The sequence below is a fragment of the Candoia aspera genome, chromosome 1 (genome assembly GCF_035149785.1).
Source record: "Candoia aspera isolate rCanAsp1 chromosome 1, rCanAsp1.hap2, whole genome shotgun sequence".
In the NCBI taxonomy this organism is placed as follows: domain Eukaryota; kingdom Metazoa; phylum Chordata; class Lepidosauria; order Squamata; family Boidae; genus Candoia; species Candoia aspera.
Window position 1 is genome coordinate 251,840,912 of NC_086153.1, and position 16,501 is coordinate 251,857,412.

At 41.0% G+C, this 16,501-nt stretch overlaps 1 protein-coding gene across 2 annotated transcripts in view; it reads right to left on the reverse strand.

The window, feature by feature from the left end:
• Positions 1-16,501, reverse strand: part of SYT9 (synaptotagmin 9) — a 95,936-nt gene that overhangs the window by 33,084 nt on the left and 46,351 nt on the right. For both annotated transcript variants that reach the window (XM_063289509.1, XM_063289506.1), the window contains exons 2-3: positions 13,818-14,163; positions 2,045-2,591 (exon numbers count right to left, since the gene is read on the reverse strand). In XM_063289509.1, coding sequence (XP_063145579.1) covers positions 2,045-2,591; positions 13,818-14,163 — 893 coding nt within the window. The remainder of the gene's footprint in view (positions 1-2,044; positions 2,592-13,817; positions 14,164-16,501) is intronic.

Genomic DNA, 16,501 nt, shown 5'->3' on the forward strand with positions numbered 1-16,501 from the left:
TGGTGGTAACATTTGCTCTCCTCCAGTCTTCTTGGTTCTCAAAGTACTCTTCCTATTTTTTCCTCCTTGCTTTTGTGAAATCAACTTCTTGAGAGCATTGCAATATGTTTCACTGAAAGAATGGAGGAAAGCTTCACAAATATTTGCTGAACCACATATGTGTCAGCCCTTCGATGTAGGCCAGATTAGGAAACAGACTCCACAAAACTGACTGGAACTACAGTTTATTGATATAAGCTATAATAACAGAATATTGAAAGTCTGACTGAGTTCTCCCCTCCATCTCTCTTATAATGAATTAGTAAGGAGTCAATCTGAGCTTCTCTCTCACTCTTGCATTGTTGCCTGGGCTTAAAGTATAATTTTGTTTTTGTAACTATGACTCCCTCTGCCTAGCTTCCCCAAGATCATCTTTGTGGCTCTCTACAATATACTATTATACAGTATTATACAATAATACTGTTCCAGCTTACATATAAATTCGACTTAAGGGCAGACCTTGGGAACGGAACTCATTCTTAAACTGGGGACTTTCTGGTACATGGCAAATATATGTGGGGCTTTCCTCTCTTAACAATTGAAAAGGGACAAAACCAGCAGATTTTATCCTTGTCTTGATGATGTCAGTTGTGGGGCACATGGATAAAGGGCCTTCAGAGTTTCCAAAAGATTAGAGAAACACATCTAGGATACTTAGGTTATAAACTCAGGATGGATTCTAGAAAGTTTGGGGAAGTGAATGTTGAAGTTTGTGAATTCAGAAACAAGTTTGCAGAGTCTACTAATGTCTAAAAAGTGATAATCATAAAGTAGCATCTATTGTCAGAAAATCCAAGGTAGTAAGGAAAGTACTTTATAGGGATATGCTCTGAATTTTATTTATTTTATTACTTAAATAAATAATAAATACATAATAAATGGGGGTTGAGAGAGAACCTTAGTTTAACCATGTACTCTACCTTACTTTTGCACTGTGCCCTTTCCTGAGAAATGGTGTGATTGTGCTTTGTGAGCCATTAGCCAGCTGACTTGCCCTAGTATATGATTTATCTTATGGGGAAAGACTAATGAGTTAATTCCTTCTAGTTCCACCTCCCTTTCCAACAATCATCCTTGTAACACTCAGAAAGCAGCATCAACATTCCTTGCATGCACATCTGCCCATGGCACAAAACCTCCATCTATCTGTGTAGAATTTGTAAGCAATGCTCCTTACCACAGAGGCTACTGTTATTGGAAAGCGAGTTATATCCTCCCCCAAACAACAAAGTTTTTTTTAAATGGTATTTTAAAAAAGAGCAGAGGTATGACCACTGCACCACTTTCTATGAAATTTGGCAGGTTTTGTTCCTGTATACAATTCCAGTGTAATGTAAATCTATGCTTTTAGGAAAAGAATACAGCTATGCTATACCATGGGAGATGAGTATAACATTCTTCACAATCTTACTGTCCTGAGCTATGGCTAATGTTACTAATTTATTTATTTATTTAAATTTTATCCTGCCTTTATTATTGTTATAAATAACTCAAGGCGGTGAACATACCTAATAGTCCTTCCTCCTCCTATTTTCCCCACAACAACAAGCCTGTGAGGTGAACTGGGGTGAGAGATTGGGACTGGCCCAAGGTCACCCATCTGGCTTTCAGGCCTAAGGTGGGACTAGAACTCACAGCCTCCTGGTTTCTAAACCAGCACCTTAACCACTAATTACTAATGCTAAGACATTGAGTCAGACTAGATTACCTTCAGAATTATCAGGAACAAGTTGGGCTTTTCTCAGATCTCTGGATCAGGCCTCAAGAGGAATCAGGTGATCTCCACACACTTCTAATATTTAGGAAGGGAGTTCAGAAATAAGGGACAAATACCTTTGTAACAAGAAAGTAATTCCTCTATAAACAATACATTTACTAATGATGATGTCTGCACTAGGTTGATACATCCTGGGTTCTCCTCATGAATCTTTCATTTTGTTCACAGATAAACAGGCTGACAGTATAACAAAATAGTGAATTTCAGAATTAAAAAGGATATACTTACATTGGTGACATATTCAATATCCTTCCACATATTACATTCCCTGGGAAAGTCGGATAACTCTAAAAAATTATCCACTATCACTTGGCCAATCAAGTCGTGCCTGGAGAAGCGGTCAAAGTCATACACCGAGAAGTGAAGTTTTCTTGAACTCAAATCTTTATAAGGAACAGGAAATAAAAAAACTTCATCAAACACTGGGTTAAGAGTTTTTCTGTGCACTTTAGTCTGATGTTTTGTTTTCCTATCTGGAAGTAAGTAGATCTTGACATAAGGATCTGAAGTCCCAGAAAAATCCTTTGCGGGCAGGCTGACAGCTTTGTGAATCTTCACTATAAGTTGTTCTAAGTCACAATCATATTTCACAATAAAATTCAGTTTCCCACAAGACTTGCTATTATTTCTCCGACCATCATCCGTGTCTACTGATCTTTGCTTATACAGCTCCGGTTTGATGCGTCCAATCCCCGTCAGTTGCTCCTGCCTTTGGATCTGCTGGATGTTGAAGTCAGGGTTGGAGAGATTGAGCTGTCGTCGGATTGAATTGTGCCTTAAATGAAAGCGAAATATATTGATTGGTTGATTGACTGCATTTATTTGTTGCTCTACAGTTTAAAAAAAGATGTTCTCAAGAGTGGACAAATTAAAAAATAAAAATATACAACTACTATAAAGAGAGAAGGAGAGAGAGAGAAATGTGATTCAATGTACAGTACATTAGATAAATAGAGAGGAATATGAGATCTTTTTTAAAAAAAAAAGATGGTTCAGCGTTAAAATCAAGACTTTGGATTATGAGAAACAGGTTACACACACACACACACACACACACAGAGTTTCTCTCTCACTCACAAAAGTGTAGAAATTGTTTTGGAAGGGTGTTGGATTGGAGCATTTAAATCATTTGCAAACAGTCCAGATGGCTCCTGTTTTGACTACCATAGTAACTAGTGCTTTGGAATTTCTTAGGGGAATCCTCCCCCACCCAAGCTTTTAAAAAGGACGGCTAGGCTTCGGGGTGCTCTCAGAGCTTGGTCACTTCTACCAATCAGGCTGTTCCAGGAGTGTTTGAGCTGGTGTGTTTATTTCTCCAGCTACAACTCATCTAATCATAGAATCATTGGGTTAGAAGACCTTGGAAGTCTTCTAGTCCAACCATCAGGCAAACCTCAGTTACTTTTTACTTTTCCTGCTCCTTGTATAATCAAGCATCATTTTTAATTTTTAAAAGACATTATTGTGCTGCCAAATGTAGACTGTACATATCTACAAAAAAACAACACATGCCATACTATATGACAAGCATATAATATTACATTAAAGCCAACATGCAGCCAAGTAAAAAGGAGAAGTGCCACTTAATGTCCTGACATTTAGGAGATCTGAATACATATCTCCAAGTCATGGCAACATTCAGAGATTCAATGGGCATGACACGGAATTGGAGAGGGAATTTCAGGACTTGCAGGGAATAATATTTCCCATTCTGCTGGCATGGACTTGACTCTCCTCACTGGATTATTCTTATATTTGAGAACTGCTTGTAAAAGGTTGCATTATTTGAGATGAGGGTCTCCATTTCTAAGCAGAATTAGAATCAAGTTGGAGAACATTTTCCCCATGATTCACACACGTGAAAAATCTCTGGCTAAAATCTACAGTATGTAAAACAACCAGTTGGAGCAATAGCACAGAATACTGTGGCGGCCTTAAATCAGTGGTGTATGGAGTAGGGGGCATCTCCCCTAGTGCAGGCAAAAAGGGGGTATGCTGCTGAGGACATGAGGCTGGCAGTGGGCGTGGAGTCAGGTTGCTACTGCCCATGTGGCAGAGGCGCAGTAGTAGTGGAGGAAAGAAATAGTGCCTTCAAGTCAGTCTGGACTCCTGGTGACTGCCCCCTGCAACTTTCTTCACAGCAGTTTTCAGAAGTGGTTTGCCAGTTCCTTCTTCCTATGGCTGAGAGAAGTGACTGGCCCAATATCACCCAGCTGGCTTTGTGGCTAAGGCAGACTAGAATTCATGGTCTCCTGGTTACTAGTCTTATGCCTTAACCACTACACCAAACTGGCTATCAGCAATGAAGGAGAAGGGGAGTGTTAAAAATTATCTGCTCCAAGTATCAAATATGCTAGGAATGCCACTCTCCCCTACCATTACCCCACCCTTAGTAATGTAAGAAATGAGAACACAAATGTACCTTACAAAGACTTTATAAGAAGGAAAATAGTAATTTGAATGTGTGAAAAGTAAGTTGGGAACATTTCTGATGGTTTCAGTTTATATTTGTTCCACGCTGTTATTGGCAATGGGGACAATTCTTGTACATCTGAATGTGACTCACACTATGCCAAATTGAAGAGTAAAAATTATGCAAAGGAGCATTTGCAGGTAAATCCATCTACAAATTGCGACTTGAATGCTTGGAGTTCAGACGAGCATCCCAGCAGGCACCATATTAATTTACCTATTTCTAGTAAGTACTATCAAACTGCACCTCATGCAGCACAGAGTATCTTGGAATTATGGCCCTGCCTTCTAACTGAAATTTCAGAATATCCACCAATCTTCTATCAAAGAATCTCAGGATAGGACACCATAAATAAAAACAATAAATCTAGTAAAACACTGAAGAATAAAATGGTGTTTTTTTGTTTGGTTCTTCCTGTCCCAATCATCTATCTAGCAGATGAGCAGAGACCATCTAGTTGTAAAACTTGCTAGAGCTCAAAAGCAACAAGATAAACAAAAGAAAGCATTATTCATACTGGTCATAAATAAATCATACCTGCTAACATTTCAGAAAAAGAAACAGGGAAATGAGTATGTATTTCAATGTGCCTGACATAGCAAAATGCGCACAAAACTGCTTTTCTCCCTCCCTCCGTCCCCCACCTCCACATATATTCACTTAAGCCTAAAGGAATAATCTTCATATAGGTTCAAAGACATCTAATTAATGATTTCTTAATGTTTACTTCATTACGTTTACACCAGAGATAAAGAGCTTTTTATGTCTATCTCAGTTCTAGAAAAGGTTCCAAAAGCTACATTCCAACAATGGTGGGATCGAAGTTAAACTAGATGGAGCCCCTCAACGCAAAATACACTTCCAAAACAGACAAAGGTTGTACTTCACCTGCATGCCTTCTTAGAAATAAGCACAAGTGCTAGTTGGAAAAGCTGGTCTCACTAGATTCAGGGCAACCTATTTCTAGTAAGTACTATCAAACTGCACCCTCCTTACAGAGAACTAAACAATAAAATCACACACACACACACACAAATGTCACAGGAATGGGTCACTGCAACATCCCTTTTTTCCTAGCTGATACAAAAAACACCTACAGAAATATCCTTTCCCCTTTTTGAATGTTTGAATAAATTGCTATTTGCACAATGAAATCCTAAACATGACTATTAAGATGAGAGTCCAATTGAGCTTAGTGAGGCTTATTTTGAGAAATGAATGCAGTAGGATTGCAGCCCTCTTATGTAAAATTAAGCAACACAAACAAAATCAAAGAGCACTAATGGAATTTTCAACTTTGGGGAAGCTTCTGAAAAATATAAATGTTCCTTTGCCTCTATGTCTCCCCTTCAAACTATTGCCTTATAATATCTAAACAAAATATCATCAGGGAAACACTTTCATCATTTGTTCCTCATTTGGCCTGCCTCAGAATGCTGCCAAAAATAGCTAGGTTCACATTCTAATCTCTCTACTCTATGCGTAGCCCTTGCTCAAATAACGAACTCCTGAATTCTTGGATGCAAAAGAAACCACCCAGCACTAAAATGTAGACAGGAGGTAACTAGCTAAGGTTAATTTAGCATTTTTACTATTATCAAACCATCTTTGCTCTTAATTGGCTGCAAAAAGATCATGCTTCCTCTTTGATCAATGGGCACCAATTGACAAGCCCAGAAGCAGGGCCCTAGATGCAGAAAGAAAGAAAGAAAGAGAAAGAGAAAGAGAAAGGGAAGGGAATTAAACAAAGAGAATCTGGCATCATAATTGGAAAAAATGTAGTGGTTTCTGGAAATTTATGACAACTAGTATCTATCATGATTTATAGGATTTCATTGCCACAAGATGTGGTCTAAGCACTAAATCAGTGTTTCTCAACCTTGGCAACTTTAAGATATGTGGACTTCAACTCCCAGAATTCCCCAGCCAGTTGAGATAAATTTATGATAGATTAAGTCACGATGGATCATTATCCATCATTATGATATTAGTATTACTACTTTGGAGTTTACAAAAATACTGCATGTTTGGAGAGGCAGTTGGTGCACCTTTTATTACTGGAAGTGGAAGCAAACAGCTTTTATCGTTGTCAATCGGGCAGTGCAAAGCGCTTGAAAGGGGCACTTCATAAAGTGTATTAGAGTGAACAATGCACCCCTCTTTGAAGGTTAAACAGCTGCCTGAATCCTCTGGAAGACCCAGTGCAAGTACTTCAAAGGCCTGGGGGTGCATGGACAGCTGCTTCACTGATGGTCCCAGGTTCATGCACCTGGGGCAGCCACCAAAGCTGTTACAAGCCTTTCAGAGGATGCCGTGGCTGTAATGCTCCAAGAAAGGGGCTTTGCTCATGTCAATGTGCTTTATGAAGCACCCCTTCTGAATGCTGGGGATAATCCGATTTGCCATGTCTCATTAGTGTTGGGACTGGTTATTTTCAGCAACATAGCAACTCAGCCACAAGTTTTATATAGCCTGGATAATTTTTCTGTTGGTTCTGCCCACTGTCATTCCTGCTCCCACCTTTCTGTTATGTTCCCCTTGATGTAATTTTATTCAGTCAGTCTCCCTTGGTGACTTCACATGCCTCCCACTCAATCAAAGCTGTGGCTAAAACCTAACACTTCCTATTTCTTATTCTCACAAGTGTTTTATTAACCTGTTCTATTTTTGCTGACATCTTTGCAGAGATACATCAGCAGTCACAGCAGCAGAGATAAGTGCAAATGAACATACTTTGCAAGATTAAATTGGGGCTCCTTTCACATACTACACTTGGCAACTTCGTCTAGTTTAGAAAATAACTCTTGCTATACATTGCCTGTAAATGAAGGATTGTTTCTGCAACACACACACTTTTGATTTGTTCATCATGAGTGCTCCCAGGGTCACTAATTTCTGCAGCAAGGTGACTTTTAATATGTGAGGTACCAAAGAATGTTGCATTTCTTTCCTACACATCATAAATTAAAAAGAAGCCACATAAATCTGATTCCTTTTCCATCTTTGAAACTCTTTAGTACTGCGCTTATGCTAACAGAGTAGGAGATTTCCCTTCCAAATAATTACAAGTCAGTTAGGAGAAAAGGAATCCTCTTATATTTACTAGGAATACAGCCACATTGAGATTAACTTTTGGAGGTGACTAAATTGGGTAAGTAGTGCAAACTGACTGCAAAGGAGAAGAACAGAGGGAGAAAGCAACCTACTGCTGTCCATTTGTAGAAAATGACTGTCTGCAATGAGCACTTCCTCCCATCCACGGATGCTTTCCACGCCGATCAAGAAAATCAGTATCCTCAAAGTGTTGGAGAGCCTCTTTTTTAAGATACGAAATCCACCTATCTTAAAGTTGCCAAGCTTGAGAAACACTGCACTAGATTAATGGTATATACAAGTGTTTCTTAACCTTGCAATTTTAAGATGCATGGATTTCAACTCCCAGAATGCCCCAGTCAGCTTTTCTGGGAGTTGAAATCCATACATCTTAAAGTTGCAAGGTTGAGAAACACTGCTCTACAGAGTCCTCCTTTACGTGTGGAGCAGAAAGAGGCTACCATGCTGACTGAATAGGACCAGAAGTCCTAAACATACTTGCTGGGAGTAGGAGTCATTGAAGTCTATATGATTTCCTATAAAACAAGCCTTGAGAATGTTCCCTTCTCCTTGGAGTCTAGCGTTAAGGCTTCTAATAACCCATTTTCTTGTTCTAAACAAAGGATAAAAGGATTTCTTCTCTGTTTCTAGACCAGCTCATGTGCATTGAACTGAACTAAACAGATCTATCTTTTGCACAGTGGTAGTCTATGCATAGTTATGAGGGTCCACAGGGGGCTCAAAACAGGCAAGGTGGTTGTGGCAGCAGTACAATTGGTCCTGCCCCACAATGAGGCGGGGCTTCAGTTATGCTGACATGATTGGCATCTTGACTATTGCAGCTGCCTCTTGGTGGGATTAAAAGCCATTGAGCACAATGAGCCTTAATATGCATTAACAAAGTGAGCAGGCATAGGTTTATGTTCCTTAAGCTTAGATTCTTCTCTTTTTCTGTATGAATGTGTATGTTCATTTCTATGTGTGTGTGCGAGAGAGTGGTTCATGTATAACAGATGGTTTACATGAATGTATACGGGCTCACTTAATTTTATAAATGGGGTGATTTATTTCATAAGCAATTTTGTGGAAGGATAAGTCATTAATCCAAAATATTTATTTAATTTGCCCATTGAATTTGCTCTGCCCATTTTGGGGGGTACAGTCACTGCCCATACAGATACAGAAAGAAAAATCCCTTCTTACCCCTATGGGTGGTATGAGTCTTCCTCGACCTTGGGTCCTCTACCAGAGGCCTGCGAGTTTGAAGGTTCTGCACAGTATCTTAGCTGTTCCTAGCACTGCACTCTTCTGGACAGAGAGCTCTGATGTTGTTCCTGGGATCTGTTGGAGCCACTCTCCCAGCTTTGGAGTCACAGACCCAAGGGCTCCTACCTCCTCTGGAACCACTTTGGCCTTCAGTTTCCACATCCTCTCTAATGCCTCCTTCAGGCCCTGGTACTTCTCCAGCTTCTGATATTCCTTCTTCCTGATGTTGCTGTCACTTGGCACTGCTACATCTATCACCACCGCTGTCTTCTGGTCCTTGTCTACTACCACAGTATCTGGTTGATTGGCCAGTACCTGCCTGTTAGTCTGGATCTGGAAGTCTCCCAGGATTTAGTCCTGTTATTCTCCATGATCTTCTGTGGAATCTCCCATCTGGACTTGGGAGGTCTAGCCCATACACTGTGCAGATGTTCCTGTACACCATGCCAGCTACTTGGTTGTGTCATTCAGTGTATGCTGTTCCTGCCTGCATCTTACACCTTGCCACTATGTATTGGACTGTCTCTGAGGCCTCTCTGCACAGTCTGCACCTCAGGCCCTGTCTAGTGTGGTAGACCCCTGCTTCTATGGACCTGGTGGTTAGTGCCTGTTCTTGTGCTGCTACGATCAGTGCCTCAGTGCTGTCTCTTAGTCCAGCCCTTTCCAGCCACTGGTAGGATTTCCCAATGTCAGCCACCTCAGCTATCTGTTGATGGGACATCCCGTGCAGGATCTTGCCTTTCCATGGCACTTCCTCTGCTTGATCTTCCTCCCATGTCTGCTGCTGCCTCAGGCATTCTCTCAGCACCTGATCTTTTAGTGCCATCTTACTGATGTACTCCTGGATGCTCTGGGTCTCATTCAGGACAGTGGCTTTCACACGCATCAGACCCACCCACCCTCTTTCCGACTGGCGTACAGTCTCTGAGTGTTGGACTTGAGGTGGAAACCTCCATACATTGTGAGGAGCTTCCAGGTCTTCACATCGGCAGCCTCCATGTCCTCCTTTGGCCAGCTCACTATACTGGCAGGGTATCTGATGACTAGCAGAGCATACATGTTGATGGCATGGATCTTGTTCTTCCCACTGAGCTGGCTCTTTACGACCTGTCTTATTCTTTGGTGGTAGTTGGATGTTGCTGTCTTCCTTGCCTCTTCATCATGGTTCCCATGTGGCTATGCAGAACAGCAGCAGGGACAGTGCATCACCTTGGTATACGCCGCACTCGATGGCCATTTGTGCAAGCTGTCTTGAGTTGACTTCCAATGTTGTCTTCCACAGTCCCATTGAGTTCTTGAGGAAGATCCTTAGTGTCCTGTTGACTTGCTACAGTGCCAGGAAATCACAGGTCCATGTGTGTGGCATTGAGCCATAGGCTTTCCTATAGTCAATCCAGGGTATGCTCAGATTGTCCATCTAGCCCTTGAGTCTCGGGCGACTGCTCTATCTATGAGCAACTGGTGTTTGGAGCCTCTGGTGTTGTTCCCAATGCCCTTCTGAGCTGTGCTCATGTACTGGCCTATATGGCCCTGCAGCTTGGCGACTATGATGCCTGATAGGACTCTCCATGTCGTGGGGAGGCAGATTATTGGCCGGTAGTTGGATGGTGCTGTTCCCTTATGGGGTCTTTCATGATCAGCCCTGTCCTACCTTGTGTTAGCCAGTCTGGGTGGGAGCCTGCTGCTAGCAGCTGGTTCATCTGTGCTGCTAGGCATTCATGCACTGCTGCTAGTTTCTTTAACCAGTAGGTGTGGAACATGTCTGGGCCAGGTGCTGTCCAGCTCTTCATGATCTTGACCCCTGTTGGATGTCTGCTGCTGTGATGGTGACTGGTTCCTGCTCTGGGAGATTGCTGTGGTCTGCCCTCAGGTCCTGCAGCCACTTTGCACTGGTGTTATGTGTCTTCTCTTTCTTTCATATGCTCTTCCAGTACTGTTCAGTTTCTGCTATTGGTGGCTCTGCTGTTACTGTGTTGTTGCACTGCAGTTGGGAGTACACTTTGGAGGGTTCTTTGGTGAACAGGGCATTTATCTTCTTAGCCTCTGCTTCTCTAGGGTATCTCCTTAGCCTGGTAGCCGATGCTGTGAGCCTGTTTAGCAGTCTCTAGGGCTTCAGATGGAGTCAGGCCCTTGCATTTTTTCAGTAGCCAAATATCATCATTAATCTCCACACCCTTCTGTAGTTCCACCAACTGAGTAACTTCTCTAAGAGTTACCTTGATCTTAGCCTCCAACCTCATTTTCCAGAGGGGGTATGTACTGCTGTTCTTCTTGATCGTGTAGCCAAGCATCCCCAGGATTACAGCAGCTGTAGCATTTACCAGTTCATTGGTTTGAGTTACAGTGGTAGTAGGGTTTGTCGCGAGGGCTCTATTGGCATCTTCTAGCATACTATCTGATGGTACTTCTCCACTGAGCCTTGGTAATCGGTCTCAAAGGTTGACTGTAGCTAGTTTATCCATGATCTTACACCTCATATCAGCTGCTGTGCTTTGTAATGGAGGGGGTGGCAATGAAGTTCCAGCTTCAGGTGTTGGCTGCACATCCAGTTGTTCTTCAGGGTCTTCTTGAGTCTGGGATGCAATGTGTAGTTGGTCTATCTCAAGTTCTAAGAGCAGTTTCCTCTTCACTATGTTGAAGCATTGGGTAACTAGCTGTTTCTCAGTTAGTGTGGATGTAGGTCTTCTGCCCATCCATAGTTCCCTCATACGCTTCATATATCCCCTCTCATTAGGTCTGCTGTTGCAGTAGCATTCCATCAATTCCAGGTTCTCTTGTCTCATCCATGTATGGTTTATTCCAGTAGCCCACTTATCGTCAGATTGTCCTGCTTCTCCAACATCTGGTGTGGACCTTGTTAATCCAGGCAACGTCCAAGCCAGCATGATTCTCTTAGTTCATGTCACTCTCATATCTGAGATAGACAGGGGAAGCATTAGGGGGTCTTTGTCCAAGGACTCCTACTGGTAAGGTAGGTACCAGCTGGGATTCAAAACCCGGTCTCCTGTGTGAAAGGGCAGTGCTCTAACCATTTTGCTATCCAGCCACCCTTTTTTACAGATATATATACACACATAACAGCCTCATGTGGCACAGAGTGGTAGGCGGCAGTATTGCAACCGAAAACTCTCCCCATGACCCAAGTTCAATCCCAGCGGAAGCTGGATTCTCGGGTAGCCGGCTCAGGTTGACTCAGCCTTCCATTCTTCTGAGGTCGGTAAAACGAGTAACCAGCTTGCTGGGGAAGGTGACAACTGGGGAAGGCAATGGCAAACCACCCCGCTATAGTCTGCCAAGAAAACGTCACAAAAGCAGCGTCCCTGTCCTGACTAAACAAGAACCATGCCGAGATGAGGAAGAAGTCTCTAGTGTTTTATTGCTGCTATTGTAGACAGAAAATTCTACCAAACTGAAGAAGTGTGGGAAAACCCAGACAGATAAACCCCAAAAGTCAAGGCGGGTCTGTTCTGGGTTTCTTTGAATGACCGCTCAAATTCTCTAAACTAAACGTGTGTTTTCCCCCCTGGATAGGGGCCCCCTCCTGCTCACCATCACTACTCATGACAGTCCCTCAGACATGACTCAGTGTTTGCACAGGGGACCTTTCACCTTTCATACACACATACACACATATACGTACATACATACAAATACAAGTAGGTCACATTGCACATACTTTTGGGCAAAATACTATTGAGGATTGATTTTGGTGATAATTTTCAACTCCATTTGAAAAGGTAGGGAAAGATTTCTGCTCATGTTTTTCTAACCTCCTTTCTGCCTTTCCTTTTCTATGGATCAGATTTTCAATTCAAACTCTCCTTTCAAAGAAACATGGTTGTGTCTGTAACACTGAATGCAGCTACAGTACATAGAGAGAGAAAGAGGAAGAGCCTGCACAAAAAGCTTCTTTTATCCTCTTCTAACCAGAGACTCAATAAAAAGTTAATTCTTCTGAAATGTGAAATACCTTGGATAGACCACTATTCAGAACTCCCCACTTTCAACTACCTTGTGATTCCCCTTGAACAGTATTTGTAAAATGACAAAGAATCTTAACATCAATAGGCCAGGCATCTGCAAAGTGGGGCAAGCAGGGTCAAGCTGCTGTTAGGGATGTTGTGGTACAAGCGCCACCCTCTTTTCCATGGGTTGCAATGTTACAATGCTGCTTACAACAAAGATGAAAGCAGCAAATTCCTGTGGATGCTACTGACCCTACTGAAGAGATTTAGGAATCAAAGTGTTGGTCAAACCATCAGCTTTTCAATGCCCAATTCTCAATTCTGTATGGAAAAGTGGATTTTCCTATTATAAAAACGCCTGGTCCTTTTTCCTTCTAGTTTTCCAACTCTGACTTTTAATAATACAGTAAAAATACACTACATGGTTTTTTTTTTCTGTCTTGGTCTTTCTCTGTCTTTTACAACTGGCTTTCTATTTGCTAGATCCCTTTTCTTCTTAGGAATGGGATTTTGTTCAAGCTCAAGGAAAAACAGATGGTTGAATTGCTTGTCACCTCCACAGCTGATTTCTCTTTGCTCAGGTTTCTATTTCTTTAGTTCATCTCCCACTATAGACTCCATTCCTACATTTGATAAAACAAGGCATCCTCTTCTAATCCACAGCTTAACATCATCCTACAGTTGCCTTCCTTTGATGCCTCCCATGGCAGGGCTACCATATCTGGGTACAAACATCTGGACAACCACTAAGTGGCAGCAAAGTTAGATTTTTCTGTATTTCCTTCTTGCTTTCTAGTAGTCTTCCAGATGTCAGCAGTCCAGACATGGTATCCCAAATCTATGCTGAGTATTTCCATTTTTTTTAAAATATGACTTTAGACCAGGGTTTCTCAACCTGGGCCACTTTAAGATGCAACTCCAAGAACTCCCCAGCCAGTGAGAATTCTGGGAGGTGCAGCCCACACATCTCAAAGTGGCCCAGGTTGAGAAACTCTGCTTTAGACTGGTGTAAATTCCTTGCAAAACTTGGTTTTGAAGGATGGCATACAATTTAAAGAAATAAAATAAATGTAAGACAACGGGGAAAGGAATGCCACCCTACCCATTTATATATTTCTCCTTGGGATTGAGGAGGTAGAAGGGAAAGAATTGACCTTTTTGCTCTCCTCCTTCATTATTCTAACAAGATATTAGAGCTACTGACCGAGCAGAAGAAGTTGGCTCTGTGATTTGTCGATGCATCCGAACATTGTGCATACAGTTCTCCTTAGTCCCTGCCTTAGCATCCAATGGAATGTCTGGAGAAGTGTGGCTAATCTTCATGGAAGAGTCAGGGTAGGAAGTAGGCTGCCCCAGGAATTCCTCACTATATTCTTGGTCATTGGTCTCTGTGTCTGTGTAGTTTAAGGATTCCTGCTTGTCTTTGTTGCCTGGCAGGCCACGCTCTCGCCATGGAACCCAACAAAGCTTCCAGGACACAAACAGAGATACCCCAAACAAAGCAAGTCCACACACGGTGACCACTAAGGACAGCAAACTTACTGTGATATCTGAAAAGAAGACAAAGAAATACATGTTAATGTTCAAACAAGAGCTGCTGTTCTAAAACCTAATGTTGACCAGGATTAAACTTTCTTTGTGCAGAGCAAGCCCAAGAAAAATATTACTTCTAATTCTTTTTCTTTCTAAATGCTCCATTAATTTTTTTCCATTAAAGATTTCTACTGAAGTATATTTAACTAATGCTATCTTGCCTCATAAATATATGAAGGACTCTAATGGATCAATTTAAAAGCCTACAGAGTTCAAGATTCAGTGATTGCATTCAACTAGCATCTCTCTCGCAACAATAAAAGACTGGATTTTCACAATAAAAATAATTGTATATTTATATATGTATTTATTTGAATGTATTAGCTGCCCAACTCCAAAGGATTCTGATGTCTAAATTATTTAAATTTAAATTATGTAAAATCACTGATGTGATGATTGCCACCAGGACCAGAGAAAAGATAATTAAGATGCTTAATAATTGATAGCAGTAACACTGAAAAAAAAAAACTGTACAAAAGTCTTTATAAACCCTAACATCACTGTCCAAAACTTTCAAATGTCCACATCCTTTTGCATACAAGTTATGAAACCAGGAACTATCTACTGTAATATCCTACTTTGTACTCCATCCAGATCAGGAAACTATAGCTAACAAAATTAGCATATTAAAAGATGGCTTCAACTTGGTTTAATATCCTGACCTGTTCTGAAACTAGCACTCACAGTTGTGAGGTTTTGATAAAATGGGACACTCTGATTAAGGGAAGACCTTCAGCTTTGTTTATTCACTTACAGAAAGAGAGACTGTAAGTGTAAGAGGAAAGAACTGTTCAAATCTTGGTATGTTCACCTGACAGGTGATTTTGCTGTTTAGCTTATCTGCAGCTCAGAATACTGACTTAGGAAAAGGTGATTAATTAGGAAACAAATGGATTTTTGTTTGGCTTTCTCTGTACATATGCAAGAACATTAGACAAGATCACTTATTTGATATCTAAATATAGAACTTTGCAGAAACAGGGACTGATAAGCTTGTTCTTTTAATCAGACCAGTGTTTGTCTTTCATGAGGTTATAAAAGTTTGTCCGCATTATACAAATGAGGGAAGTGCTGACACCGTTAACAGGAAAGAAATCTTTTGCATAGAAACATCCATGCCAGGAAGAATGCCAAGAGACAAATCTTCTTCTAAACAACTAGCTTTCTATGTGCATAGGTATTTTTGTTGGTCATGTGAGTCATGATACACAGCCCCTAAGCAGTTCAATCCAGGTAAGGATTCACTGCCTCAGTAAAGACTCTCGAGTTGAACTCAATGGAATAGAAAGGAGTTTGCTTCTGAGATACTTTGATGACATCTCAATCTAGCTTACAGCCTGGGGTTTCCTAGGGATCTCCAGTCCAAGTAATAATCAGGCCCAACCTTGCTTAGTTTTTTTGAGATCAGGCAAGATTGGTGAGGTTCTGCCACTTGCCATGACTCCTTGAACTTAATATATCTTAAAATGTTTGTTCATCCACCCCAATTGCTGTAGAAATGTAACCCACAGAGTTAGGTCATGACTGCAGTAAGAAAACCAGGGAAATATAAGATGGAGGTTATTGTTTTTTTTCACAACAATGTTTAAGTATATTCAGCTGTCTAATCCGCCACCGTCTGAATCTTAATTGAAATTTTATGTAAATAAATAACATGGGATAATGCCCATTTCCTTTTTTACTAGATATTTGGGCCAGTGTGTACAAGTACATGAAAGCAATGCCACATACTTGACAATAAAAAGAAAATGCAACTGAGAGAGAAGAAAATGGCCTTGAAATATTGAGTGATTATTATGTAGGAAGCAGGAACTGTGATCGGTACTGGTTTCTTTTTCATGGGTTATACATTCAAATTTATTTGCACCCTCATCCACAAGGCCTTCAAAGAGACAACAAAACGTTCCTCCAAACGTGATTTTTCTGTGATGAAACCGAAGGGGTAAATTTCTTTCATTTCTTTAAAAACTTGGAGAATGGGAAAGGTCCAGTATTCTTAAGTTTAGGGAACAATCATCCCCTTTTCCCAATAGTGTTTTAACCTGAAAACCATCTAAAATAAACTACCTTCTACTCTCCCTCTTCTTCCTTTTTAAATTTTTCTTTTGCTATTTTTAAAGCTTTCTCTACTTCCTAGGGCTTTTTTAGTCATAGAGAGTGGATAAATTAAGTTATTTGCTTCCTTCTCACTAAATCCTAGTATTATCTTCCCTTGTAGCCACACTGACACATCAAGCTAACTACTGAGATTATATCAGAAGGAGTCTGCAGTGTATAGCAGTCTATAATTTTTGA